Source organism: Oryx dammah, unplaced genomic scaffold (assembly GCF_014754425.2).
Source record: "Oryx dammah isolate SB20612 unplaced genomic scaffold, SCBI_Odam_1.1 HiC_scaffold_25, whole genome shotgun sequence".
In the NCBI taxonomy this organism is placed as follows: Eukaryota; Metazoa; Chordata; class Mammalia; order Artiodactyla; family Bovidae; genus Oryx; species Oryx dammah.
The window spans coordinates 68,129,965-68,157,105 of record NW_024070209.1 but is presented as its reverse complement, the minus strand read 5'-3'; the positions used below and the strand labels follow the sequence as shown (position 1 = coordinate 68,157,105).

Genomic DNA, 27,141 nt, shown 5'->3' with positions numbered 1-27,141 from the left:
AGCCTAGAAGGTAGGGAGTCTCTCTCGGATATTCTGGTGTCCTCATGGAAACATCCAGCAGACATGCCCAGATGCGACCTTGCATGGCGGGGCAGTGTGGAATCAATTCCCTCTGCTCCCCATGGACCTGCTTTGTCTGCAAGGTTCAGAAACTCCACTCTCCCTTCAGCAGAAGCTGCTGCTAAGTTGCTTCAGTTGTGTCCGACTCTGTGCGACCCCATAGACAGCAGCCCACCAGGCTCCCCCGTCCCTGGGATTCTCCAGGCAAGAACACTGGAGTGGGTTGCCATTTCCTTCTCCAATGCATGAAAGTGAAAAGTGAAAGTGAAGTCGCTCAGTCGTGTTCAACTCTTCGAGACCCCATGGGCTGCAGCCCACCAGGCTCCTCCATCCATGGGATTTTCCAGGCAAGAGTACTGGAGTGGGGGCCATCGCCTTCTCCCTTCAGCAGAAGAGACCTAGGTAAATCATCAATTGAACCACCGCTGAGCCCTGTGCCCCCACACAACTGCACCAGCTCACAGATCACAAAGGCAGTTTATTAATCTATGTCCAGACTCACGGTGACATCTGACAGTGACTTGCGACATTTTCTTGTCAAGAGCTGAAGCCTTGCTGGGAAATCAAATTTGAATCAGGCAGTGGCTTGTGGGGTGAATGCAGAAACCAGGGCAGATGGGACAAGCAGCTGGCAGGAGGAACCAGTCAGTCTGTGGCCAAGGATAGCTGGGCACGGACAGCTAGCTGCCCCCAGAGATGTGGGAAGCGCCAGGTTGAAGACAGCGCATTTGGGCTGTGCGCTCTTGAGTTTCCAAGGGACACCATGGCCCTGCATAGTGGACATGCATCATGAGTGACAAGTGGCGCTGAAGACACTGCCCACCATCAGAGTCAGCCTGTTACCGACACCCTCCCAACACCCGGACCGCCCCGCCTGCCCACAGCCATGCCCGTACGGGAAGGAGAGCGGAAGGCATGGCTTGGTGATGGAAATGGCAAGAGTTTGGCTGTGCTTGATCGTACTCTTGGCCCACATTTAATCTCACCTCCTTCTCTCTGGGATCAGCTGACCATGTGATGGACTAGCAGATCAGGACGGGCTGTAAGGGGCTGTGTCCCAGGGACGTGGGGCACTTTACCCCAAGGCCAGCCCCCTGCTCTGCTGGAAGTGTGACTGGGGGCATCCCAGTGCCAACTCCTCCCCTAGAGAAGCTGAACGCCACCTCTGGAACTAGCCTGGCCCTGTCAGGCTGCTGAGAGCTCTGAGGTCAGAGTACAAGGGTCGAAACTCTGCCTCACTGTCATCAGCTGAGCAGCAGTAGGCCTTAATTTAGTATCTCTGAGTCTCAGTGTCCTCCACTGTGAAGTGGGCACTGCAGTGGCCAGTCCCTGAGCGCATGAGCTCAGGCGCGTCTGTCCTCCAGGGGACTCAGTGACAGTCGTGCCACCTAAGGGGCCAGTGACGCTGAGGACCTGCGTGAGGGGGGCGGGCCAGGTGATGCTGGAGGGAGGGGGCCATGGGAGGGGCTCCAGAGGAGAGGACGGGGTGCAGCATGGGGAAGCGGAGCTGACCCAACCCGGGTCTTCTGAGAGGCGGGGAGGCGAGGCTTTCTCGGCCAAGTCTCCAGGGCCCCACTGTGTTCTAAGGGGAGTTCTGCTGAGGGCGGGCACTGCATACTGAAAATCCATGCGGGCCACACACAGCGGGAAAACACCGATCAGAGCAAGGGCCTGGCCCTGACGAGGAGCCGAGGGCGGACGGAGAGGCCTGAGGGGGACCGGGGCTGGGATACAAGGTGACGGGCAAGAAAGGGGACATCAACTGTTCCCTTCGGGCTGATCTGACCTGCACCACGGTCCTTGGTGGGGGTGCAGTGGAGGGGCAGGGGCTGGGCTGGGCACACCTGGCAGACCAGAGTTCTAACCCCAGCTGAATGCTGGGGGTGGAGGATGTACTCAGCCTCTCGGGGCCCCAGCTCCCTCGTTGGCTGTGAAAATGTGAACTTCTATCCTAGAGGCAACTTGTGCAGTGGTTAAGGGCAAGTGCCCTGGGGTCAAGTCCTCTGACTCTCAGTGACCTTCCATAAGTAGCCTAATGCCTTGGCCTCCGTCTTTCCTCCCATATAACAGGATAAAGGCCACCCTCATAGGAGTGTGAGGAGTGACTACCCTAGTGGACACACGTGGAGTGCGCTGAGCAGCGCCTGGCGGGTGCTTAGAAACACTTGAACCAGTCCCCAATAAGCAGACACACCTTTACCGAGGGCCGACCCGGAGGCTGACAGACAGGAAGGCTCTTACCTGCGGATGGTTCTGAGCAGAGTGGAGCGGGCCTCGTTGTGGAAGGCGATGATGATGCTGGTGGGAGGGAGGTCTGCGCAGTACACCAGCAGGGTGCATCTGGAGAAGGAAAGACAGCAGGACAGGAAGGACTTTAGAGACAGAGCAGACATAAAGGGCTGGAACCGTGGGCATCACTGGAGTGGACAGATGCCTGGTGTCTGGTGGGGCCACCACAGCTGCACAGCACCATGTAAGACCCCAGAGCCTCACCTGGTCCCTACTGCATGGAAAGGAAGCTCTGAGAATGATTACAGCGGGATCTCCTACCAACCTCAGGGAACTTGGGCTTAGAGTTGAATTAAGTGGATATACAGGCCATTTTGGGGCTTCCCTGGTGGCTCATATGGTAAAGAATCCGCCTGCAATGCAGGAAATCCGGGTTTGATCCTTGAGCTGGGAAGATCCTCTGGAGAAGGGAATGGCTACCCATTCCAGTATCCTTGCCTGAAGAATTCCATGGACCGAGGAGCCTGGCGGGCTATATTCACTTGGAATGCAAAAAGTCAGAGACGACTGGGTGACTAACACACAGACCCTAAAGAAGGCTGAGCACCGAAGAATGGATGCTTCCCAACTGTGGTGCTGGAGAAGACTCTTGAGAGTTCCCTTGGACAGCAAGGGGATCAAACCAGTCAATCCTAAAGGAAATCAGTTCTGAATAGTCATTGGGAGGACTGATGCTGAAGCTGAAGTTCCAATACTTTGGCCACCTGATGCGAACAGCTGACTCAGTAGAAAAAAACCTGATGTGGGGAAAGATGGAGGGCAGGAGGAGAAGGGGGTGACAGAGGATGAGATGGGTGGATGGCCAACTCCATGGACATGGGTTTGAGCAAACTCCAGGAGATACTGAAGGACAGGGAAGTCTGGCACGCTGCAGCCCCTGGGGTCACAAACAGTCAGATATGACTGAGCAACTGAACAACAACAGAACATCAGTGTGGGACTTCCCGCTTCCCTGAGGCATTGCACAGTGGTTTCTGGCAGCCGCACAAGCCCAAGCTCAAACTCAGGCTCCGCAGCCCAGTCTGTGCCGATCTCGGCCTGCCGAGATCTCACCATGTTCTGGGCAAGCAGCTCCAGCCTACCACACTGTGCTGATTCCCGACCTCCTGCTGCCCCAATACCTACACCAAAATCTGGCATGTTTAAAGAGGCTGAGCCCTAAAACTCGGCATATGCAATAAACCTGTGTCTTGAAAAGACATTCATTTCCCCATGTCCAGGATGGTTTTGTATGACAATTATATCTAGGGTAATTTCAATTTAATACCTCACTGCAAGTGAAAATTGTAGCCCGCAGCCTGAAAATTACTATAATAATGGAAATAAACCCACATAGTGAGGCCGGTGCCACCAGGGGCAATCCCTAGGTAACGCCGCCTCTCTTTTCTCACTGTTCCAGGGGTAGTAAATGAGGATGTAAATAAGAGATGTTTGGCGAGTCAAACATGTCCTCTGCCTGTTTTTCTATTTCTTTCCAAGTGTGGGGCTTTTGGGGTCCAGAGACCCAAGGATGGACTTCAAGGGGACTGTGAGCCCTCTGAAATCATCTGCAAACTTGTATATGAATATGTGTTTGTTTTTTCCCTGGGAAGATGGTCCATAGCATTCTGCAGATTCTCAAAGAAGCCTGTGGACTGAAACACTTAAGAACCTCAATCCTAGGACAATGGGCCTGACACCCATTTGGCCTCCCTGATAATTATGAACATTTTTTCCTGTAAGAGCAAACCCTGAACACAGAGGCTCTAAGCAAGGCTGGATGGGCCCCTTTTCCTGCCTTGGAGGCATCCAGCTGGGAGACAGTGTGGCCCCACAGGTGCTGGGGGAGCAGAGGGAGGCAGGCCCCCGAATGGGGAGTAAAGAAGGCTTCATAGAGGAGGAGGTGCTGTGTCTCAAGGTGACATAGGGATGGATGGAGAGATATGGGGTACAGCATCCCCATCACAGCACAGTTTTTGGACCTGCATGCCAGATGCCCAGGGAAGCAGCTCACAGAATACTAGCCCCAGGGGTCTGGATACCACTGAGCAGCTGTGAGATGGTGGGTCAACCACTCACCTCTCCAGGCTGCTGTCTGCTCATCTGTAAAACAGGGCTTGGGCCCACAGCTCTCCTGCTCAAGTTTCTCCAAGCATCAGTAATCAGAAGCTTTGATTGTAGCTGACATTCAATAAGTGTGGTTGATTTGAATGAAATGCTGCAAAAACCATTCAGCAGCTGAGGCTCCGCTGTGTGGCTGGACGCTCACATTTACTAATACTTTTCTAAGACTCATCTGGAACTTGGAGATAATTTTTAAGTTGTAGATTCCCCCCCTAGATTGTGACAATGTTAGGTACTTAGCTCGACAAATAATAACTATCATGACGTTGAACCTCACACTGAAGCCTGCAGTCTCCTCCCCCCGTCGGGTGGAGCCAAGTCTTGCATGGGCTGGAAAGGCACCTTCGGTGAGTGGCTCTGCCCTGTCCCGCGGTGGGTGGGGGCACTGGGAAGCAAGAGGCGGAGAAGAGAGCAAAGAATGTAGCATCTGTGTTAGAGAAAGAAACCTGGGCTGTGACGCTGATGCAAATCCTGGATCTGCTGAAAAACTGGCTATGTGCCCTTGGACGTGTCCTTTCTCTTCTCTGACCTTCAGTGTTATCACCTGTGAGAAGAGGTGAAGACTACAGAGAATGCAGGCAAAATGTGGTATTTCACAGCTGCTGAATAAATGGTGGTGAGAACTATTACTGTTATGACTACCCAGTGGCTGAACTGTCCCTCCAGGCTACGTTCAATGCTTATGGACTAGAACTGCAAACTCAAGAGTTCAGCCAAGGAAGGGGCTTGGAGACAACCCAGTCCAGCCTCCTAAGCTGGGCTGAACTTGGTAGTGTAACAGGCCTCCGTGGGCACCTGTGCCACTGTGCTCCCGGGCCTCAGCCCCCTCCAGCCTCCTGCCCCTCCAGGATAAAGGACAGAGGCTCTTCCTGGAGGCAGGGCAGAAGCCCCATGAGCGCCTCCTGTGTGCACAGGCCCAGGGAAGGTGAGCTCTAGGAGGGAGGTGTCTTACAGCTCCTGGCACAGGGTAGTATCTTCCTCCCACCCCTGCTCACAGCTCAAGTGCCTGGACTCATCCTTCGTCTCTGACCCTCACAACAGCCTCTGAGAACCTCCACTCCACAGAGGACAACTGAGGCTCGGGATCTCGCTCAAAGTCCCGCGTCTGGTGAGTGGCCGAGATGGGCTGCACCCAGGTTCCAAGACTTCTAACATGATATGTGTCCCTAGCATCCCTCTGTGACCTCACCCAGGTAAAGGCACAGGAGCCTGAGGAGCTGATGCTGGGCAGGGCCCCCCTTCCCAAGCCCTGTGCACAAGCCACCTGCCTGCCCTTCAGAACCACTTAGGGATGGGCCCCGGGCACTGGCAGCAACAAGGCTGAGGTGCCTGGAAAAGTCCTTAAAACTGGTTGCTGTGAGGAGAGTCAGATGGTGCCTGGGCTTTCTGTGAGAGGATCTAAAAGATTAACCAAACAGCGAGATCTCTTAGGGGCACCAAGGCAATGGAGACAGCTGCCCACACTGAGATCTGGCGCCGACAGACGGACGAGAAAGCCTGTTCATAATTTATTAAAGATTCCGGGGTTTTACTGGAGAGAAGAGCTGTGAGCAGAAAAGATTGGGGGTGGGGTAGAATCAGGAGAGGAAGGGCGGGACCACCGCTGTGTGTGCAGACAGATGCCAGCCCAGAGCTGCCGTCCTGACTGCCACAGCAGCTCCTGAATAATGCACGCTCCTCTGAGCTGATTTTCCACGGGTAGTTTCTTTTTTTTCTTTTAAAGAGTCAACTGACTTCATTTCTGCAAGTTCAGGTGGGTCTCCCAGTGCATCCTAACTGTCCATTTCTTGAGTGTTCACCATCAGTTATCCACTGAGGATGCTTCCAGAGAGGTGCTCAGAGATGCTAACCCCTGGCACGGAGTCAGAGCTTCTTCTTCCATCTCTTTCCACCTCTCCACCAGCCAATCACTGCTCTGCTGCCTACCCTGCCTCGTCTCTGCGCCTGAACAGGTGCCAAAGCGGGGATGTTAGAAACACACCAAGTGAGGATGGCTGTCAGTTAACCCAGAAATGTAATGTGTGCACATGCCTTATTGCACAAGCTCATTAAACTGACAGTGGCCCGTAAACAGGGTGTTCTGATGATCTTCATCCCCATTTTATCATCAGGCAGGAGGGTTCCTGCCGGGCCTGCCCACGGTGTGCCTGCTGGGGCTACGACCATGGTCCTCTGCTTCTTAGACACATGGTCTTCCCCTGCAGGATGCCACCCTTATGGAGGAAAAAAAGTGGTCATCAATTATAAATATTCAGAATTTTATTCTCGAGTGTAAAAGCAGGAGGGACTGACAGAGAGGCAGACTCAGTAACTCTGCAGCAGAGAGGCCAGCGTAATTACTGTTACCAAAATGTCCAGAACTGACAATCCTCTGTGTCCAGAAGGCAAAATCTAGTGTCCCAGAGGGGAGGTGAGAGCAGTTAGAGAAAGGGGAAAGGTCACGCAAAGACGCAGCGTGACACAGTGGAAATCAAACAGGCCTGGGGTGGGACACACTGGGCCAAGCCCTCATCACTTGGGAGCTGGAAAGCAACTGCTGTGATGAAATGATCCACCTCAGGGAAGGTCTTTAAATGACCATTTAGTGATCCCTGCTCAGGCATGTTTAATGCTCGCAACAGCCCTACAAGGGGAGGGTTGGAGGGTGGAGAGGCACTGTATGGATTCGCTCAGGGGGAGACTGAGACGCAGAGAGGTCAGGTAACTCACTGCAGCTGCTGAGCCCAGGCCTGCCGCACGTCCATGTCGCCAAGCCACCACCTCTCCGTGCCGCTGGCCGCCAGCTGACCCTGCAGTGTACTCTTTGCCCTGCACACCGTGTGGACTGCTGGGCCCACACGCCATCACCACCCCAAGGCGCACTTTCAACCGAGCTCTAGAACCCCTCAGGGAGGGCCAGGTTGCCTGCCGTTTCTGGGTAACCACAGGAAGACCGGGATGCTGCCAACTGAGCCGCCACAGGAACATCCTAACAGAGGCTCCCTAACACCCAGATGGAGCCTGAAAAGGCAGGGGCAGGGTGACTTCAACAAGGCCCTGGGAGGCATGTGAACCTGGAACTCATGTACACCCGTGGCGGATTCATGCCAATGTATGGAAAAACCAATACAGTATTGCAAAGTAAAAAAAAAAAAATTTAAATAAAATAAAATAATAAAATTACTAAAAAAAATAAATAAACAGAAAGCTATGGTTTGTCCCTCCAGTTTCCAAAGGTCCAGCACTCACTCCACAGACCATATCAGGCATATAAAACAACTAGGTTCTCATCTCCACATGGGCCACTTGCTTGAACACTAAGGTCACAAAGGCCAAGGGAACCAGGCATAAGATGGAAAGCGGGGGTAGGGCTAGTTTCCGGTCCCCAGGGGAGTGATGATCTAGATTCCCATGCAGCTGGTTGCAGCACAGCCTTCCCTTGCTCCCCACTTTCATCTCTATCCCCCGTGTCCTCCACATGAGCCCAGAAGAGGCCCCACAGGGACCACATCTCCTCCCCATTCCCCTGCCTCCAACACTTCCCCAAAACTGATGTGTGTGACAAAGCAAGGACAAAAGGGGAAGATCTTTTGGCCCAATGACTCTTCCAGAAAGTCAGCTTCCTCTGCACGGAGACCAAGAACACCTTCTCCATCCCCAGCTCAGTTCTGTGCAAGAAAGTCCACTCTCAGCTAGGAGGAAAAGGAAGATGACCTAAACCTATGAAATGCCAAATCTGTGACTGGCCTCTAGGTTCCAACTTGACTCTTCGGAAGAGAAAAACACAAGCAGTCTAAAAAGTACAACAGCTGTAAAACCAGAAATTCCTTTTAATCTCATTTCATGGGCAACACTGATACACTGTAAGGCATGAAATTTTTACTTCATGTCAATTTCACTGGGATTTCACATGCAGATTAATTTGTTCATCCACATAAACATATACTGCTCTGACTCCTTGCCTCCACAGCCACTCTTACTTAGTGTTATAGAAATCCTGCATCTCATAAAAGACACTTAAGATAACAGTGAGATCTGCAATTCCCTGACCCTGCCATGTTTTGAACTGCTGAGCGCATAATTAAATTCTAGTGTCCTAGGAGGAGCAGGCAATGGCAACCCACTCCAGTACTCTTACCTGGAAAATCCCACAGACAGAGGAGCCTGGTAGGCTGCAGTCCATGGGGTTGCTAAGAGTCAGATGCAACTGAGCGACTTCACTTTCACTTTTCACTTTCATGCATTGGAAAAGGAAATGGCAACCCACTCCAGTATTCTTGCCTGGAGAATCCCAGGGACAGGGGGAGCCTGGCGGGCTGCTGTCTATGGGGTTGCACAGAGTCGGACACGACTGAAGCGACTTAGCAGCAGCAGCAGCAGTGTCCTGGGAAGGAGGTAAATGGGCCAGGGCAGGAAGTGAACTGCTTAGGAACTGGGCTGGGCTCTGGGCTGGGAAGCTGAAGGCTCCCAGCCCGTACCTCCTTGTGGACGGAACCTGGTGTCTTGCTTTTAAGGGACAGACTACAGTTAAAGTGATGGGATGTCACTTTTGTGATTAGGTTTCAAAAGATGGTGACTTCCCTCTTTTGGGCTAGTATGCTTTGCTGAAGCACGCTACCATGATGAGGAGCCTCAAGTGGCAAGGAACTGAGAGTGGGCTTCTGGTCCCTAGCCTGTGATGAAACGAATTCTGCCAACAACCATGTCAGTGAACTTGGAAAAGGGCCCCCCAACCCGAAATGTGCCCCAAGATGTGCTTTGAGAAACCTGCAGCCCCAGATGACACCTTTAACACTGCCTATTGAGAGACCCACCTTGGCCATGCCTGAATGCCTAAGCCACAGAAACTCTGAAATGATAAGCATTATTATTACTTTTTTTTTTTGGCTGCACCTTATTTTTTTGGTGGCATGTGGGATCTTAGTTCCCTGACCAGGGATCGAACCCACTCCCCTAAGGTGGAAGTGCAGAGTCTTAACCACTGGACCACCAGGGAAATCCCAATAAACATTATTTTAAGGCAATAATTTGTGTGGTAATTTGTTATGTAGCAACAGACAATTAATACGGGTACCCTTGGCTCCTGAAAAACCAACTTCACCAGGGTTTCTCACTCCCTGAGGAGTCAAAGGTTAATCCCCTGGGGTACTTAGTGGAAGAGCTATGCAAAGGCATCACAATTCTCCCAGCATGGAACTCCAGAACCTCCACTGGACCCTTCATTCATGCTCTGCTGGCATCAGGACGTTGTTAGGTATGGATTCCTAGGGCCCCCGTATAGAGAGGGAGGTTCTTAAGGGGAACCTGTGGGGCGGTTCCAATACTCATAGTTCTTTTGCTGTTGTTCAGTCGCTCAGTCGTGTCTGACTCTTTGCAACCCCATGCACTGAAGCACACCAGGCTTCCCTGTCCTTTACCATCTCCTGGAGCTTGCTCAAGCTGATGTCCATTGAGTCAGTGATGCCATCCAACCATCTCATCCTCTGTCGTCCCCTTCTCCTGCCTTCAATATTTCCCAGCATCAAGGTCTTTTCTAATGAGTCAGCTCTTGGCATCAGTTGGCCAATGTATTGCAGCTTCAGCATCAGTCCTCCCAAAGAATATTCAGGATTGATTTCCTTTAGGATTGATTGGTTTGATCTCCTTGCAGATCAAAGGACTCTCAAGAGTCTTCTCCAGCACCACAGTTCAAAAGCATTGATTCTTCACTGCTCAGCTTTCTTTGTGGTCCAACTCTCACATCCATACATGGCTACTGGAAAAACTATAGCTTTGACTATACAGACCTTTGTCAGCAAAGTAATGTCTCTGCTTTTAAATACACTCTCTAGGTTTGTCATAGCTTTTCTTCCAAGGAGCAAGCATCTTTTAATTTCATGGCTGCAGTCTAATTTCAGCTCTTGAGGACTTCTTAATATGAATCACAATCCATGGAAAAATTGTTGCAGTGTCTCTCTTCTCACTTCTCCCATGGATGGTGCATAACTAGTAAGTACCCTTCCATGCACAGAGAAGTTAATGCATTTCCTACAATGATGTCAGAGGGCTTAAAGGCCTGATTCACTTGCAGAAGTTCAGTTAAGAAAGATTGACCTAGATGGCATCACAGACATCCCTCCATTCCAAGAACACAAGGCCATTTGGCAGAGTACTTATTCTCAGGGTGGGCCTATTTAGGCCAATAAAAACATTCCCTTGTACCAACTATCACCTTGTTCTTGGTTGAATCTATCTGTCAGGCCAGTTCGAGGTCTGCAGTTCAATTCCCGTGCCTCAGAGGACCCTCTAGATTTCTTAGCCACCTACTTCCATTAGCATCAGGTTTATAAGAAAAATCTACATCTTGACAATTCTAGAGCACTTCCACTAACATTATTAACTGCAGGCTGTAAATCAAAATGGTGATCTCCTAAGTCAATTCTGCATTTTCCTGGTGATGTACTATAAGAATGCCCCAAAGGGTCGCTGACAAACTGGGAAGCTAACTGGGACAGGGGGTAACCAGGATATAAAGGGCCACGTTGTCTGGAGGCCCCCAAAGACTCGGTCTCTGCCTCCATTTTGCAGCCCAGAGTAGATGGAAGATCTTTCCCTCTTTGGCTCCATACAAACTCCTGGACTGCTGCTGTACTGGATAGGAAAGGACCACAGAGCTCCTCTGGTGATCAGTTCCTACACTGTGAGCTTCTGGACTGTATTTCTAAGAGAAGTCTATTCATGCTCTGTGAATAAAGTCTATAAGAGTTGTGACTTCTCTGGTGGTCCAGTGGTTAAGAATCTGTCTTCCATGCAGGGGATGCAGGTTCTATCCCTTGTCAGGGAACCAAGATCCCACATGTCTTTGGGCAACTAAGCCCCCAAGCCACAACTACTGAACCTGTGCACTCTGGAGCCCACCCTCCGCAAATAAAACCCGACACAGCCAAATAAATAAATAAATATATTTTTAGAAAGTCTACAAGAGTCAGATAAGTTTGGTGCATGAGAAATACTGGAAAACTATTCAAATACTTTTTTGGTGATTTATCCTTGTACACTGAGACTTCCACTAGGCCCTGTTTACCAAGCTTTGACCTTGCCCTGTAATCCTTCACATATAATGGGAACTCCATATTTAAGGGCTATACTGAACCACCTAACATCCTACCACACAGAATTTTGTAGGACACAGATTTTAAAACACACTACCTCCAGCTCCCCCTTTTTTTAAGATGTCTAAACTGAGGCCCAGAACAATGAGTGAATTGACCCGCCATGATCACGTTACTAGGTAGTGTCCAAGCTAAGATCTCCTAGTTCTTGTCTATTGAACTTACTATTCCCTTAAAGCACTTAGGCTTGGTTGGGGGTTGGGGGGGCGGGTCACAGGGGTGCTTTCAGATGGTTTACAGCAGCCCCAGTCCATACAGGGTTACTGGCCACTGTTTTCCGGTGCCCTTTATCAGCCTCTCCCCTCAAAACAGTCCCACCAAACTCCCTATTATTTCTCTGTGTCACTCAATCTACACTGGATCTTAGCCAAAAGGCCAAGAAGCAATCCATGTTGCAAAATCTAACAGAAACTTTTCAGTCTTTATCTTGCTGGTCAACTCTGTAGTAGTTAATATAGAAGGTCACACATATCATTAAATGTTTGGTTCTTTGCCCTTGGCTTTGGTGAAATCACCCTAGCATGGCTCTCCCCTTCTTAAGCTGTTTCTTGGTTTGGTTTTCCTTTTCTTTCTCCCCTCTGAAATTCTGGTGTTCCCCTCCAAAATTCTCTCCTAAGCCATCCTCTTCTCAATCTTCCTTTTCTTTAGATTATTTTACTTGTTTCTAAGCCTTCAGTTTCCCATCTGTTTGCTAATGATCCCAACCCTAACCTTAACCTGATGAACATCTTCTCTTGAATGTTCCCATGTGATGACCTTTTCAGCTGCCCTCTGCCTCTCTCACCTTGTCCAAGTCTGCTCACCCTTCCATGTTTCCCAACTCACCACCTACCAGGTGCCCAAACCCAAGAGATATTCTCAAATCCTGCCTCCACCTCCCCGACGTCCAATCTCACTAAACCTAGTCCTATCAATCCTTCTTACTTATCTCCTGACCTGGCGGTTTCTCTCTATTCCCCTCATGTCTTTGCTGGATTATTGCAGCCACTTCCTAGCTGACTTTATCCCTATCCAATCTCTCCTGCATGCTGCAGCTAGAATGATCATTCCAAACTGTACATCTTTAATATGTTTCAACACTGCCCAAGTGCTCACAAAATACAGTTGAAACTCCAAATCACCGCTTACCATCCTTGGTGAACTGGCACCACCTATGACTCCTCCCGTCACATCCTCCAATTTTCAGCCACGTTCTGCCTGACCTGCTCTTTCTCCCTCTGGACCTCTGAAGGTGCTGCCCCCCCTCCCATATGTCTGGAATGCATTCTCCTCTTTTCCCAGGCCTGGTTATTTTCTCCTCTTCTAATCCTGGCTTGGAAGGTACTTCCCCTGGAAGCCTTTCTTGACATCTAAGTCTTTTCTAATGTGCTCTCCTAGGACTCTGCACTCCCCCATTGGTGCGGTTTATGATCAGGCATTGGGAACTACTTCTCTTTCTCCTCTGCTGATTGTTAGCTGCAGCGAAACCCAGGGCTCATTTGTAGTTCTAACTTCAGTACCTGGCACAGTGACTAAACACAGTAGACATATATAATAAACGTCTGAATAATGAGTGGGTGGATGAGTGGGAGAGGAAGCAGGTGAAGCTTTCATGGGGTCAAAGCCAGAGGAAAATATGTCCCTTGCCAAGTGACCGGTGACACCAGCTCCAGCAAGTTGCAGAACTGCAAGCTGGGTGAAGTGCCAAGGTGAGTCACGCAGAGGAGACCAAATAAGTCACCCAAACTGAGAATGGTACCATGTAGGAAAACAGGGAGCCTCTGGCTCAGGCTGTCCAGGGAGACATCTGGGATAGTCATCTTGTGTCTGTGGAGGTTCTGAGGCATTCTCTGTTGCAGTGAAAATACTCAGCTGTTTTTAAAACGCTGAGATGTTCCCCTTGTTCAGTGAGTCCTGGGGATGAACAATGTTTCCTTACATGGGAGGGAAGAATCCTATCCAGTAGGGCTGCCAGACGTTAGCTCGGGTGCTCTCTTCTCCCAGACCTGCACTGTCCAATATGGTAGCCACCAGCCACAGGTGGCTATTGAGCACTTGAGATAAATCAGAATGGAGATGCACTGTAAGTGTGCAATACACGCAAGATTTCCAACACTGGTACAGAACATAAGATATCTCATCAGTAATTTTTTTACATTGATTATATGTCAAAATGATACCCATGAATGGTGGTAGTGCTGGTGGTTTAGTGGCTGTCGTATCTGACTCTTTGCAACCTCATGGACTGTAGACCTTCAGGCTCCTCTGTCCATGGGATTTTTCCAGGCAAGAACACTGGAGAGGGTTGCCATTTTCTTCTCCAGGTGATCGGGTTAAAATAATATATATTATTAAAATTAATTTCACTTAAAATTTTACTTTTTAAAATGTGACTATTAGAAAATTTTAAATTACCTACATGGCTTACATATATTTCTATTAGACATCATTGTCCTAGGTCATTACTAAAGCTTGTACATAATGCAGTTAAAATTTCAACATTAGTGTCAGACAATAGTTTCTAGATACTGGGTTCTTTCATGTGAGCAAAATAAAATTTTAAAAAATTATCAAGGCCATTATTAGGCTTGCACCATTTTCTTTTGCAGCAAAAATATATTTTAAAACTCTCATCATCTAGCACCATTGTTATTTTATCAAAGAAAGGGTGTTTAAACACTCAAAAGGCCACAACCTCAGAATAATTAAAAGCACTATAAACTGTAAAATTAAATTTTGAGAAAATCTCCCTCAGCATCTCCTCCTTTCCCCGACTCTACAGATCAGATCTGCACAGATATATCAAATGGCATCTGAAAGCATAGTAACAACAATGCACCTATGTCCACCCTCCACAGCCAGTGTGGACACTAAACACAGGAGACACGACATCACCACACTTGCTCTGGAACCAACAGCCCCAGCTCTGTTTTTGGCGCTGCTGATATAAATGAGTTGCTATGGTTTTTCCAATCTCTAGCCCCAATTTGGGCTTCCCTGGTAGCTCAGCTGGTAAAGAATCTGCCTGCAATGCAGGAAATCCTGGTTCAATTCCTGAGTCCAGAAGATCCCTTGGAGACGGGATAGGCTATGCACACCAGTATTCTTGGGCTTCCCTGATGGCTCAGATGGTAAAGAATCTACCTGCAATGCGGGAGACCTGGGTTCAATCCCTGAATCGGGAAGATTCCCTGGAGGAGGGCATGGTAACCCACTCCAGTATTCTTGCCTGGAGAATCCCCATGGACAAAAGAGCCTGGCTGGCTACAGCCCATGGGGTTGCAAAGAGTGGGACACGACTGAGTGACTGAGCACAGCACAGCCGCAATTTATCTCCTCATGCACTGCTGCCACCCCAGCCATCACGTGCTACCTGGGCTCAAGACACACACCTGAGCTGCAGAATGAGGACACCTCTGGTCGCATTGAGACCGCCTAGAAATGACCACGGCTCCACTTTGCACCACTGTGTTTTCCTAGATAACTAATTTTGGTCTTTTCTTGAACAGCCCCTTTGAAGGGAGCGGAACACTGAGGTCTGGTGGAAACCACAGGGAAGTAGCAGTGCCTTTTTTCCAAGAAGATCGGCTGTTCTCAGGAAGCTGCAAAGAGGCTTCTCTTGGGATGCTGCCAGGCCCCATGTCAGTTGGTACCAAGCACAACCCAGATGGTAACCGGGTGCCCGCATATGTGCATGTGTGTGTGCAGGGGAGCATGTTCTCAAAAGACAAATGCAGAGTCTAGCCAGGACCCGGAAGTGTGGAGGTGGGCCAAGGCTTATTTTTGAAATGTTTCCTGAAAAAGATTTCTCAGTGTCTGAGACTAGGGCTTCTCCAAGTCTTATTTTAGTACTGCTTGAATCACATTACACAGTAGTAATAATAGATAACAGTGACGGAACCCTGTGTCTCAGGTATTCTTCCAAGAGCTTTAAATCTGCACAATCATTCCCTGAGGAAGTGCTCTAAGACCATCATGGAGAAGACTGTGAGGTCAGAGTCAGTAAGCAGCCACATCTCAATGTCACACCAGATGGCCTGGCTCCCAACTCTGAGCTCTCACGTTCCACTAGAATGCCCCTTGATGGTCAGCCAGCTCACTCACTTGAAAACCTTTGGTTCATAATGACCTTTCTCTCTGTCTTTGCTCTTGAAGTCTGCATGCTGGAAGGTACTGAAAAGATGGAAAATCACAAGTCTGGCTGTCCAGAAGGAAGGATGTCCCCCCTTGATCTTCTCTGAGCTATTTCCTGGTATTTATCAGACCTTCCAGCTAAAGGATCAGAGAAGAGTCATTCCTTCCCTTTACCTGAAGGGGGAAATGCTCCTCTAACTGAAGCAGCTGAGGTAAGATAGCCTAGTGAAGACCCAGCACACAGAGATCTGGAATGATCTGCTTGAAGGTCAAGCATCCAACATCTCTTATTCTCCAGGAACTCACAGTGGTGGCCTTGTGGAAGGTCTGAGCTGAGGAGGTAAAAAGCCAAGACTTCTCATGCCTGCCCACACCCTTCTAGATGGTTGGTCCATCCCCAAGTTAGTCATGCCCCAAATTTTACTTCCATCCCTTTATTCTCACTTCCATCTGCCTGAGCCTGGCCCACCCTCATGGTCTGTGGGACTGCAACAGCCTTCTGACTGCATGTCATCTCATTCCTTCCCCCCAACCTTCCACATTAATCTTCCTAACATTCTGCTTTACATATCTAAGTCTCCCTACCTTTGGTAGTTACCTAAGCTAAACCTTGGCTGCATCCCAAAGCCCCCACCATTGTGTTAGCCCTGCCCAATAGTTCCCTCACCTGAGCCTTCTAGCCCAATAACCCAGTCCACTCCTTCTTGGTCATAACTGCACCATGACCTCCACATGCCTCCCCATCCAGCCATCATCCTTTCTACAGCTGCCTCAGTATGACATTTGGCCAATGCTCACCCTAGGTTAGCACCTCCACTGCACTCTTCATGGGCTCCCTGGCCTCCCTCCCACTTCTGCACAGCTGTCCCATCTTCTCCATGGGTAGTGGCCACGTTTCTACTGCTTGATGTTCCCATGGGCCAGACAGTCAACTGACTGCAGTCACTTTCCTCCTCTCTAAACCCCGGATCATAGCAAAGTTGTTGTGAGGCTTAACTGAAAGAACATATATAAGGTGCCTACCACGTGTCAGGGGAATAGTTTGATCAATAAATGTTGGCTGATTATGGTCCTGGATTTATGTGCTAACACGGAGAATTCTTTGTTGAGTGAAGGTGGTTTTAAATTTCCCGTGATTTGATTTTCTCCCTCTGCTCTGAGGATTCATTCCCACGCCTGCACTTGCACACCCTGATGTTTTCAGATCGTTTGAGAATGAATCCAGTGGGGTGTTCTTTGAATCCATCAGTCATCAGTTGAGACTGATGAAGCGTCTGAGTGCCAGGTACTCTGGGGCTCTGGAGGAGGGTGCAAAGATAAGCCAGCATTCCTGCCCAGGTCGTTCAAGGAGGGGAGAGGGAGAGCTTGAAACTGGGGTAACGGGTGCTGCTCAGAAGTGAGCACGGGAATGGGAGGTGCTGTCCTACTTGGCACAATGTCTCCCTGAAGAGGGGACCCCACCCACCCGGGTTCCTGAAAGGTGAGAGAGCATCCCGAGCAGAGAGGGCTGTGAAGATGAGAAGGTGAGAAGGCATGAACCCTCGTGCACAGTCAGGCAGCTGCAAGCCCGAGCCTGGCTGCGGTGGGCGTGGCTTTAGGGGCGGGGTGAGCTGGCAGCAGGGCAGGGCTTTGCACGGGGCTGGATGCATCCGCCTCTGGAACACTGTCGGTGGAGGAGGCATGGACGGGTGTGGGACCACAGCCCAGTGGGAGGGCAGCTGGGGGCTGCTGCTGTCACCCAGGTAGAGAGGGCAGCAGTGAGCAGGGAGCAAAGTCAGAAGCCAAGAGGTATCCAAGAGGCAGACTCAACAAATCAAGAGTGGGTGAGGAGGGCACAAATCAAGGGTGGGCGAGGAGGGCAGACACCAAAGGTTTTGGCTTGAGTCACAGGGTGGGCAGTGGGCTTGCCCTGAGACATGAAAGCAGGCTGGATACTTGATGTCTTGAGAGGCAGGCTCAGCAAGGCTTGCAGCAAAGGGAAAAAAGGAAGTGTCTACGTAATCAATCAAGGAGGGACAGGGAGAAGCGGGAAAACCAGAGAACAGAGCTAAGGAGGCCTGATGGGGCTGGCTTCAGGGTCACTGGGAGGGTAAGGTGAGTGCAGGAGGTGAGAGCTGTCGGATATAATCCGCTTCAATCCAATGTAAGTGGCTCCTCCTACTGCGTCCAGGACACCCAGGACTCCGCAAGGGGCCTCTGCTGATTGTGCCCCTCGCCAGCCCAGATGGAAGCCCAGCTGCTACATGATTCCACAGGTCCCCCAGCAAAGCCTTTCCTCCGTCCCATCACACATTCCTCAGTGAGTTTTCCTGGCACCCTGGGGCCCAGGGCTTATGTCACTTCATCCCACTGTCTGTCACCAGGACCACACGGGTGGCCTCCTTCCCACAGCTTCTCCCACCCACAGCTGTCATCTCCTCTCTGCTCTTTTCAGCTCTTGTCAAACACATTTTGTACTTCCTGGACCCCAGCCCTGAAATCACTCCCTCTGCTGGCCTTGGCATCTGTCCCTAGGATCTGAAGAGTGCAAATTTTACCAGACACGGCATTGCGATTGCCTCATGGCTTGTTTCACGTTCTCATTTTCAAAGTAAGTCTGACATTCAGGCATGTGAAGTGTTGGGCGCTGACAGCCAAGGCTGAGGCAGGACGCTCTCTGCACAACTTACCTGCCCCCGTCCCCTCCACCCCTGCCTACCTAGCTCTCGGAGAACACCATAGGGGGCAGGTGCCAAGCCAGGACCTCCCCAAACTTATCCACGTCACCCCTTTCTCCTGGTTTCAGTCACCCTCTCTACACCCACCTCCTGGGCCTGCTTTTGCCCACAGCTGTGGAGCAGTGAAAAGACCCCAGGGTCTGAGTGCTAATGCTGGTCCTCAGACTAATACCAGTTTGACTGCTCATGACCACAGCTAACAGTCACTGCATGCTTACAAGGAGTTAAAGACCAGGCTCTGCGTTTGACATGGATGGATTTGCTTACCCCCACAGCAACCCTGGGTACCATTATTATTCCCATTTTAAAGATGAGGAAACTGAGGCTTAGGAGTTGAGTAACTCACAGTAGGATCAGCAGGTAAGTGACAAAGATGCTCTCTCTCCAAGTTCACGTGGTGAGGAAACCTACCTGCCACTTAGCCAACCAGTAGCCTTTCCCGGGCCTCTATTTCATCCACTGAGAAATGACAATGGACCCTTCACCCAGAGGGTACTGAGGACATCAAGGCCTATAACTATAAGATGTGATTATCCTTATCTGAGGGACTCACCACAAGGTTCAGCCGATCACTGAGAAATTGCGGCAGGTGTCCTGAGATCCCCTGGGCCTCATTGAGCCAGTCCTGCCAGCCTTGTTTCTCTCTGCATTAGGGGCATCACACCACAAATGTTCTTCAAAGTATTAGTGGGTAATGGTAACTGCACATGCCAGCATCCCGGGTCTTAAAGGGAAAGAAGCCACATGTTCCAACTTCCTATACTTAGACTGAAAAACGTGGGCAGGACAGTTTGCAGTTTGCAGTCAAATTGCCATCCACGTGACATGTCAACTCCAGGGGCAAACAGTTTTGTTGTCATTGTGTTTAAGAGATCCTGAGATGTTCAGATAAGTGCAAAGACGGTGTTAAACCAGCTTACATTTTGATCTCCAGATGGAAGGGAGTCTGGTCACCTCCACTGGGGGGAAGGCATGAGAGGGAGGGGGAGGCATGAGAGGGAGGGGGAGGCCATGCAAGGAAATGGCCATGGCAGCAAATAAAAAGGACAGTTCTACGGATTCTGTGGGACCCTTGCCTCCTGTGTGTGAGAAGGATTAATCCAGGGCTTTGAGGAGCAGGGAGGTGCTGCTGAGTCAGAGGGAGCCCTGCATCTGGAAATTGCCTCCAACCTGAGCCACTTTCTAGGTCACTTCTGGCATGTACTGGCAGACTATCTTCCACCAGCAGCAGAGCTAGAGGTAACCTTATTCATAATCTCTGAGCTACTTCTCACTTCTTGTGTGTGTGTGAGAGTGTGTGTGTGTGTGTGTGTGTTTGCACTCGGTTGTTCAGTTGTGTCCAACTCTTTGCAACCCCATGGACTGTAGCCCGCCAGGCTCCTCTGTCCATGGGATTTCCCAAGCAAGAATACTGGAGTGGGTTGCCATTTCCTTCTCCAAGGCATCTTCCTGATCCAGGGATCAAACCCAGGTCTCCTACATCAACAGGCAGGTTCACACTGCATCACCTGGGAAGCTCTCTTACTTCTTATAGGTGAGGAAACACACCCAGAGAGCTGAGGAGGTGGGGAGCAACTTAGACAAAACTCAGCTCTTCTCATGCTCAGTCCAGTTGTTTCCCCCATTTTATCACGCTGCCCAGATACAGGACAAAATGCCAGAAACTCATCAGAAAAGGAGCAGATGACTGAGGAAGGACTGAGAGTCAGGGTTCGTGTTTGGTTCCTGGGCAAAGAGCATCGCAAGATGAAAAGGGGAGGGGCAAGACCCTTGATCAAGTATGCAAGTAGCTAATATGCTTAGGAAAAGGTACTCCACTTCACTGATTAGCAGGGAAAGGCAGACTTAAACCACAGTGATATACCACTGCTCAGGCTCTAGAAAGGCTAACATGAAAGCTTCCTTAGATGTTTGACAATATCTAGAGAAGCTGCCAGGGACACACCCTACAGGAACCTATATGCCTGTTCGCCAACAGGCGATAAATACAAGGTTACTCATAGGCCCTCTATCAGAAGAATCTCACACTGGAAAATTCTAAATAAACACTAACAGTAGACTAGATATACAAATTGTAACACTTTCCTCCAAAGGAATACTATACAGCAATGAGAATGAACAAACTGTCTTGCAAAATGTGACTGGAATTCACACATCTCTTCCGCCTCACCTCCAAGTAAACTCCCGGGTCTAAGACCCAACACCCTACCCTGAGGATGTCAGAGCCTCCGAGCCAAGATCCCACACTGCACTCCCTTGGGCGTGCTTCCGATTCAGACTGAGCTTGGTCCCCCCACCAGCAGAGGCTCTCAGAATATTGTGCTGCCCAGGGATATGTTGCCTAGGGCATCTCTCAGGGTTGCTACGATGATAAGGTAGGGCCAGTGTGATAGTAAAAGTGGACCAATGTTTACGGAATCAACTAAATTAAGGGAATTAACTAAATTAACTGAATTAAGGGAAATCTGTCTGAAACTTACAGAGCAGGCCAGGATTGGGGGTAGAGGGTGAGGGAAGAGCCTGCAGGGGCAGCAGGCAAGAGACGTGGGACCAGAGTAGAAGGAATCCTGGCCCAGAGACACCTGCTGTCTCAGCCTCTGTGGTCTTTCTTCCCCCGGACCCTGGCGAGAACCCCTTCCCGGCCCTGTAGGTGGTCCTCAGGGCAGCAGACACAGTTCTCCTGCTGAGATTCCAGGCCGTTGGGAAACTCCTCCCACTATTTCCTTCAAAGCTCTTTGAACCTCTGCAGTGCTCTGGAGTGAAGCGCTCTCAGAACTACTGTCACCAGGCTCACAAACTCCTGTGCTGAAAAACGGTGCATAGGAGCGACCAGAATGCAGTGGATGGGCAGGCCTATTTGCAAAGCTAAGTGTCTGTGATGGGTGTCCCCTCCCCTCCCTCCACCTTGATACGGAATCACCAACTCTGTGCTGAGCTAGTGGAATCGCCTTGACTCTGAGGGAATATGAACATTTTTTATGCTTAGCCATTCCAACCATAAAAATTTTTCTCCTATCACCACTAAGTGATGAGTACAAGGAGAGAAATGGTGATCATCTTCGACAGCCATTCCAACCGAGTAAATACAAGGACGGAGAAATGCAATCCTAGACGGGGCCACAGCCCCTTCATTTCCCAGGATGGAAAAGAGCAAAGGAAAAATGGCTTCCTGGTGAGATGTGTCGAAGTATGGAATTTTCCCTCCAGGCAAGCGATGGGCATCCTACTGTTCGAACCATTTAGCACCGCACTGGACAGAGCCCAGGAGGATATGCCGATTGGAACACTCAGACCCAGCCTGGCCAGGGGGAGGTGAACTAACGAGGCTTCCCAGCTCTCACCAACACCACCCCCCACCAGCCCATAGCTTCTGGGTGCATCCACCCTGCCACCTGCTCCCCTGCAATCAAAGCAACCCCATAATAAGCATTGCCAGGCAACAGCAAAAATATACATGTGCTTTATCAAAATATTTCTCTCCTTCTCAAGGGGTGTGCCTCCACTTAATGGCTTCCTGTCTGCCAGACGTTTTATGTGCTACTTGGATGATGGCAAATCCAGCTGTTGTCACCAGAATGTGCTGACGGGTGGGGGCGGCAGGCCTGGGAAACAGGGACTATTTGCTGGACCAGTCAATGCTTTATAAATAGTGGAACTCCCCTGGGAAATCTTCTCAGACTCACCCCAGTTAGACACTGTCTCTTCCTCACGTTGAAATAGTTATTTATGGCACTCCACCCCCACCCTACCCCCAACACAGGCAGCCACATCTATTCATCCTTGTGACCACTAGAAATTAAGGCTTTCATCCACATTAACAGAACTATGGGCCTTAGGGGAAATTTTGGATGCTCTGATGAAGCACCCATGTAGTCTTCACATGAGACCAAGGCGGGTGGGAGAGCAGAGTGTATGTATGTATTTATATCTGAAAAAGAGAAGGTCAACCATGGAAGAAGGAACCCATCACAACTGTGCAGCACTTGGGGAGTGAGAAGGCTTCAAGATTACCTAGCTCAAACGCAGATGAGAAGACAAACCTAAGACAGGGGCAGGGACGGGTGGAAGGCCATTGCTGGGCACCTTGCTCAACTCCTCTCACTGGGCTTGAATCGGGGATGGGGAGATGGAGCGGCAGCAAAGACATGACTGAAGACCCAAGACAGCAGCTTTCTGTCTGAAGACTGTGAAAATGTCAAGTGTTACATAAGGAATGGGGTGGGCAGGGAAAGGCTGATAACCTCATAGGGTGAGTGAACAGATTCACTGGAAGCTGTAGTCACTCATTTCTAAACTATCCTCACCACATACCCCAGGGACCCTAAGACTCCCATAAACCCTGGGATGGGGAGTTCAAAACCTGCCCCAGTCTTATCCCTTACTCTCCAACTCAGTCATTCCAGGCTACAGGTAAACCCCACTGCCTCCCATAAAATACCATGGACTCCATGGGAAAAAGGACCAAGAGAAAGATGGCGATTCTGTTCAGTTTCACGCAGAGGATCAAGCCCCCCGCCCCTCCGAGGCGTCTATCACATGATGCCCCAATATGACTAGTTTGTTGGGGGTTCCATGCCCCAGTGCACTGGCTTTTCAGCCAGCACAGTGGGCTGTTGGTGAAACCCTCACAGCCTTCCTCCTTTCTCCCCTCCTCACTCCACCTGTGCACCTGTGGATTCCTAGGCCATGCCCCCCAGTGCCCGCCCTCTCAGCAGCACCTGCTCTAATGCTCAGCTAATAGTTCTGGGTCTCAGGCACTGTCCTAATGCATCCTATAATTCACAATGCAATTACTGTGGTAGGGAAATTGGAAGCAAATTTAATAAGCTCAGCCCCCTCCTACATGCTGTTTCTTCACTCTTCTCTTTCAGTAATGAGAATTCTTTCAGGGAAAAGGCCTTTTTCCCTTTAATGGAGGCTGTTCTCCTGATTCCTTATCTGAAGCCCATGAGGATGGGAGGGTATGGAGAAGGGGACTTCCTCTAGCTCCTTTTGTCCTGTATACTCGTATGGCAGACAGGAAAAGAGCAGTCAGTTGTCTTTCCAGGCTTACTCTCCCTTTCATCTGCTCAGCTAACATTTATTGAATTCCTATCACACATCACAGATTTCTCCCCCTAGAGGGCAACTGGTGTCATAGCTAGTTGAACCTTAGCTGCAAGGCATGATGGGAAAAGGGAGAGGTTAAACTGTGTCTATGGAGTCGGGTCCCCAGGGTGGGCCAAGAGCTATAGTAGGAGCTTCTTGGTAAAGGTGATGCCAGTTGCCAACAGGATGGCAGCATATTGACCCCTGTGGTTGAAGAAACTGAGAGGAGGGGGCAGGAAGGAACCAGAGAAGCCAGAGGTCTCCAAAGGAACTGAGACAGAGCCTGTCTCCTGGGCAGAGGCAGAGGGCTGCAGCATGTAGGCAGGTAGGCATCTTTATTCCAGGGCCTGCTGTCTACTCAAACCCAGGGCCTCTAAGCTGGACCCACCCACCACCCAGGGACTTTATCTGATCCACAAAAGGAAGCCGCAGCGCCAGCTGATGCTCTGTGGTTTACAAATTTAAGCAGGCATCAGAATCACTGGTGGTGCGTGTTGAGACACAGGTCACCAGGCCCCACCCCAGAGGACCTCACTCAGTAGTTCTGGGGGGAAGTTTAGAATCTGCAGTTCTAACTGGTGATGCCGATACTGGTCTCCTGGTCTGGGAAACCACACTTTGAGAGCTATCGTTCTAAGCCTTTGCTATTCGATGTGAGCCCTGGACCATCCATCAGCAGAACCTGGAAGTTTGACAGGAATGCAGACTCTCAGGCCCCACCGCAGACCTGCTGAATCAGTGTGACAAGAACCTCAGATGATTTAAGTTCAAGAAACACTTACCTGTGGTGGCAATTCTCAATCCTGGCTGCTCAACAGGATCACTTGGGGAGCTCAGAAAAGAGATGCTTCAGCTGGTTGGAGGCTGGGATCAGCATTTTTTTAAAGTTCCCCAAGTAATTCTTAGGAGATGCCTAGATTGAGAACCGCTGGGACTCCCACTCATGACTAACACTCCACACCCATTTTTCCAGCACTGAACTTACCCCTCATGACTGTGGGGAGGGGTCGGGAGAAAGTACCTGAAAAGACGAGTGTCTGGGACCACCCGGTTGCTGGCAATCCGCTCACTCTCCCGCTGGTTGAAAGCATACAGCTTATAGGGATCGTCGCCGACACGCCACTTCTTGGCATTCAGATACCGCCGCTCATCAAACTGTTCCCATAGGTCATCCCAGTCACCATCCAAAATCTATGGGACATAAAGGGGAAGTCGGTGAGGATGGCCCCAGGCCCTCTCAGCTCCATCTGTCTGTCAGTGCCCAGAGACCAAGCATGTGCTGGCAAGGTTCAGTGCAAAGATGGGGCAGATGTAGGACATTAATAAAACCATCAGCAGTAATAATAAATGATGATGACGACAATGGCAGCTACCATTTAATGAGTGCTGTACTCATATACCAGGCACTGGGTTAGGACCTATACACTTATCTCATGTGATTCTCATAATTTTAGGAAATGGATGTTGCTCGTATCCCCACTACACAGACAAGGAAGCCGTCTCAACAGCCCAAGCACCTTGCTCAAGATACCACAATTAGGAAGCAACAGGGCTGGGACTTGGATTCTAGAATACTAACCCCAGAGGCCACCTCTCTGGGTTAATTTGAGACATGTGCTGGAAAGTGCCAGCACAATGGCTAACACATAGTAGGTACACAATGACTGCCATTCCCTGCTCTGCCAAAGGAGGGCAGCAATGGAAAGCAAGCAATCCATCTATAACGGGGGTGCTACCTGCTGGACAGACACCTTGAGTGTTCCTTCCTTTCTCCATCCCAGGCTGCTGCTGCTGCTGCTGCTGCTAAGTCGCTTCAGTCGTGCCCGACTCTGTGCGACCCCATAGACGGGAGCCCACCAGGCTCTTCCATCCCTGGGATTCTCCAGGCAAGAATACTGAAGTGGGTTGCCATTTCCTTCTCCAACACATGCATGCATGCTAAGTCGCTTTAGTCGTGTCTGATTCTATGCGACCCGTGTCTGATTCTATGCGACCCTGTGGACAGCAGCCGACCAGGCTCCTCTGTCCACAGGATTCTCCAGGCAAGAATACTGGAGTGCGTTGCCATTTCCTTCTCCAACCCAGGAATCCATAGTTATTTTTAAGAAGCCTCCAAGGGGGAGCAAGAAACAACCCTCATCATATGAGGAGACCGCACTTTAGAATGTGTAAAAAGGGGGAGCAAGAAACAACCCTCATCATATGAGGAGACCGCACTTTAGAATGTGTAAAGCGATTTCTGCACTCATCATCTCGATTCATTCTCACGAAGACCCTCTGCAGGGTAGGGAAGACAAAGTTTCAGAAAGGTTACTGGCTTGTCTGAGGTCCCCAGGTGGATGGTGGCAGAGCAAGCCCAAGCAGAACTCTGTCTCTTGGACCCTCCAGTGCAGAGCAGGCAAGGAGATTCACACAGGGGGAGGCCGGTTCCTGCCCAGACCCCGGGCTGCCGCCTCTGCCCTGCCCACCCAGCTCTGCAGCCACCAGAGATTCCTCACAGCCAGTAGGGGGTGTGGGCTTCAGGGCCTCTGCAAGTTGGGTGCTTCCCTTGATAGTCACTGCCCAGTGGATGCTAGCACTGCCCCCGCTAGGGGAGAGGCAGTCTGTATCAGCAAAGCTCAGACCTTTTAGGTTCATCAAAGCCAAAAGAACATTGCGTCTGGAAAAACCTAATGACCAGGCCCTGACCTGGACCGTGAGGGCCGGAGCCCCGGGGCTGGCATAGTCACCGAGGATGAGATGTTCATTCATGTGTTACTGACCCTTGGCCCTGTACAGGTATCTGAAGCTGCCTGGGTACCACCCACCCCATCACTACCAGGATGCCCTTCTGTCCTCCAGGCACCTAACAGGAGAGCCCAGGGCAGGCACTGCAGACAGCAGTGCAGGCGTTCAGCCCACACTTGGCAGGTAAGGGGGGCCACTCGTGCCCACGTGCACATTCATCTCAGGCACTCCTCCAGCTTATCAGGTAATTGATCTCTCCCTTTCACACTCTCTCTGTTATCTTCTTTTGAAACAGCGTTCTCCTGCTAATAGCACAAAATGAAGCATTGGAAACCAGTGATTTTTATCCAATAATTGATTTTATTAATGTCCTGTGATATTGCTGCTACATGGAGACATTGGGGGAGGGGAGTTGAAACCCCAGCCTGGGCTGTGCCATGCCATAGCCTGACAGCTGTCATCTGTGCTTGGAACATGACCTCAGGGCTACCCTGACATCCCACTCTTGCAGGAAGGGCCATGCAGCTGGCTCATGCCCAACTGAATTTACTGCAAATCTCGAAATAATTTGTGGGCCCCTACAGTGCAGAAAGTGAAGAGGAACTAAAAAGCCTCTTGATGAAAGTGAAAGAGGAGAGTGAAAAAGTTGGCTTAAAACTCAACATTCAGAAAACGAAGATCATGGCATCCAGTCCCATCACTTCATGGCAAATAGATGGGGAAACAGTAGAAACAGTGTCAGACTTTGTTTTGGGGGCTCCAAAATCACTGCAGATGGTGATTGCAGCCATGAAATTAAAAGACGCTTACTCCTTGGAAGAAAAGTTATGACCAACCTAGATAGTATATTCAAAAGCAGAGACATTATTTTGCCGACTAAGGTCCGTCTAGTCAAGGCTATGGTTTTTCCTGTG

General features: G+C 50.2%; 1 protein-coding gene across 2 annotated transcripts in view; it reads right to left on the bottom strand.

Annotated features, from left to right (window-relative positions):
* Positions 1-27,141, bottom strand: part of GALNT14 (polypeptide N-acetylgalactosaminyltransferase 14) — a 220,255-nt gene that overhangs the window by 51,618 nt on the left and 141,496 nt on the right. For both annotated transcript variants that reach the window (XM_040224143.1, XM_040224145.1), the window contains exons 2-3: positions 24,522-24,691; positions 2,302-2,400 (exon numbers count right to left, since the gene is read on the bottom strand). In XM_040224143.1, coding sequence (XP_040080077.1) covers positions 2,302-2,400; positions 24,522-24,691 — 269 coding nt within the window. The remainder of the gene's footprint in view (positions 1-2,301; positions 2,401-24,521; positions 24,692-27,141) is intronic.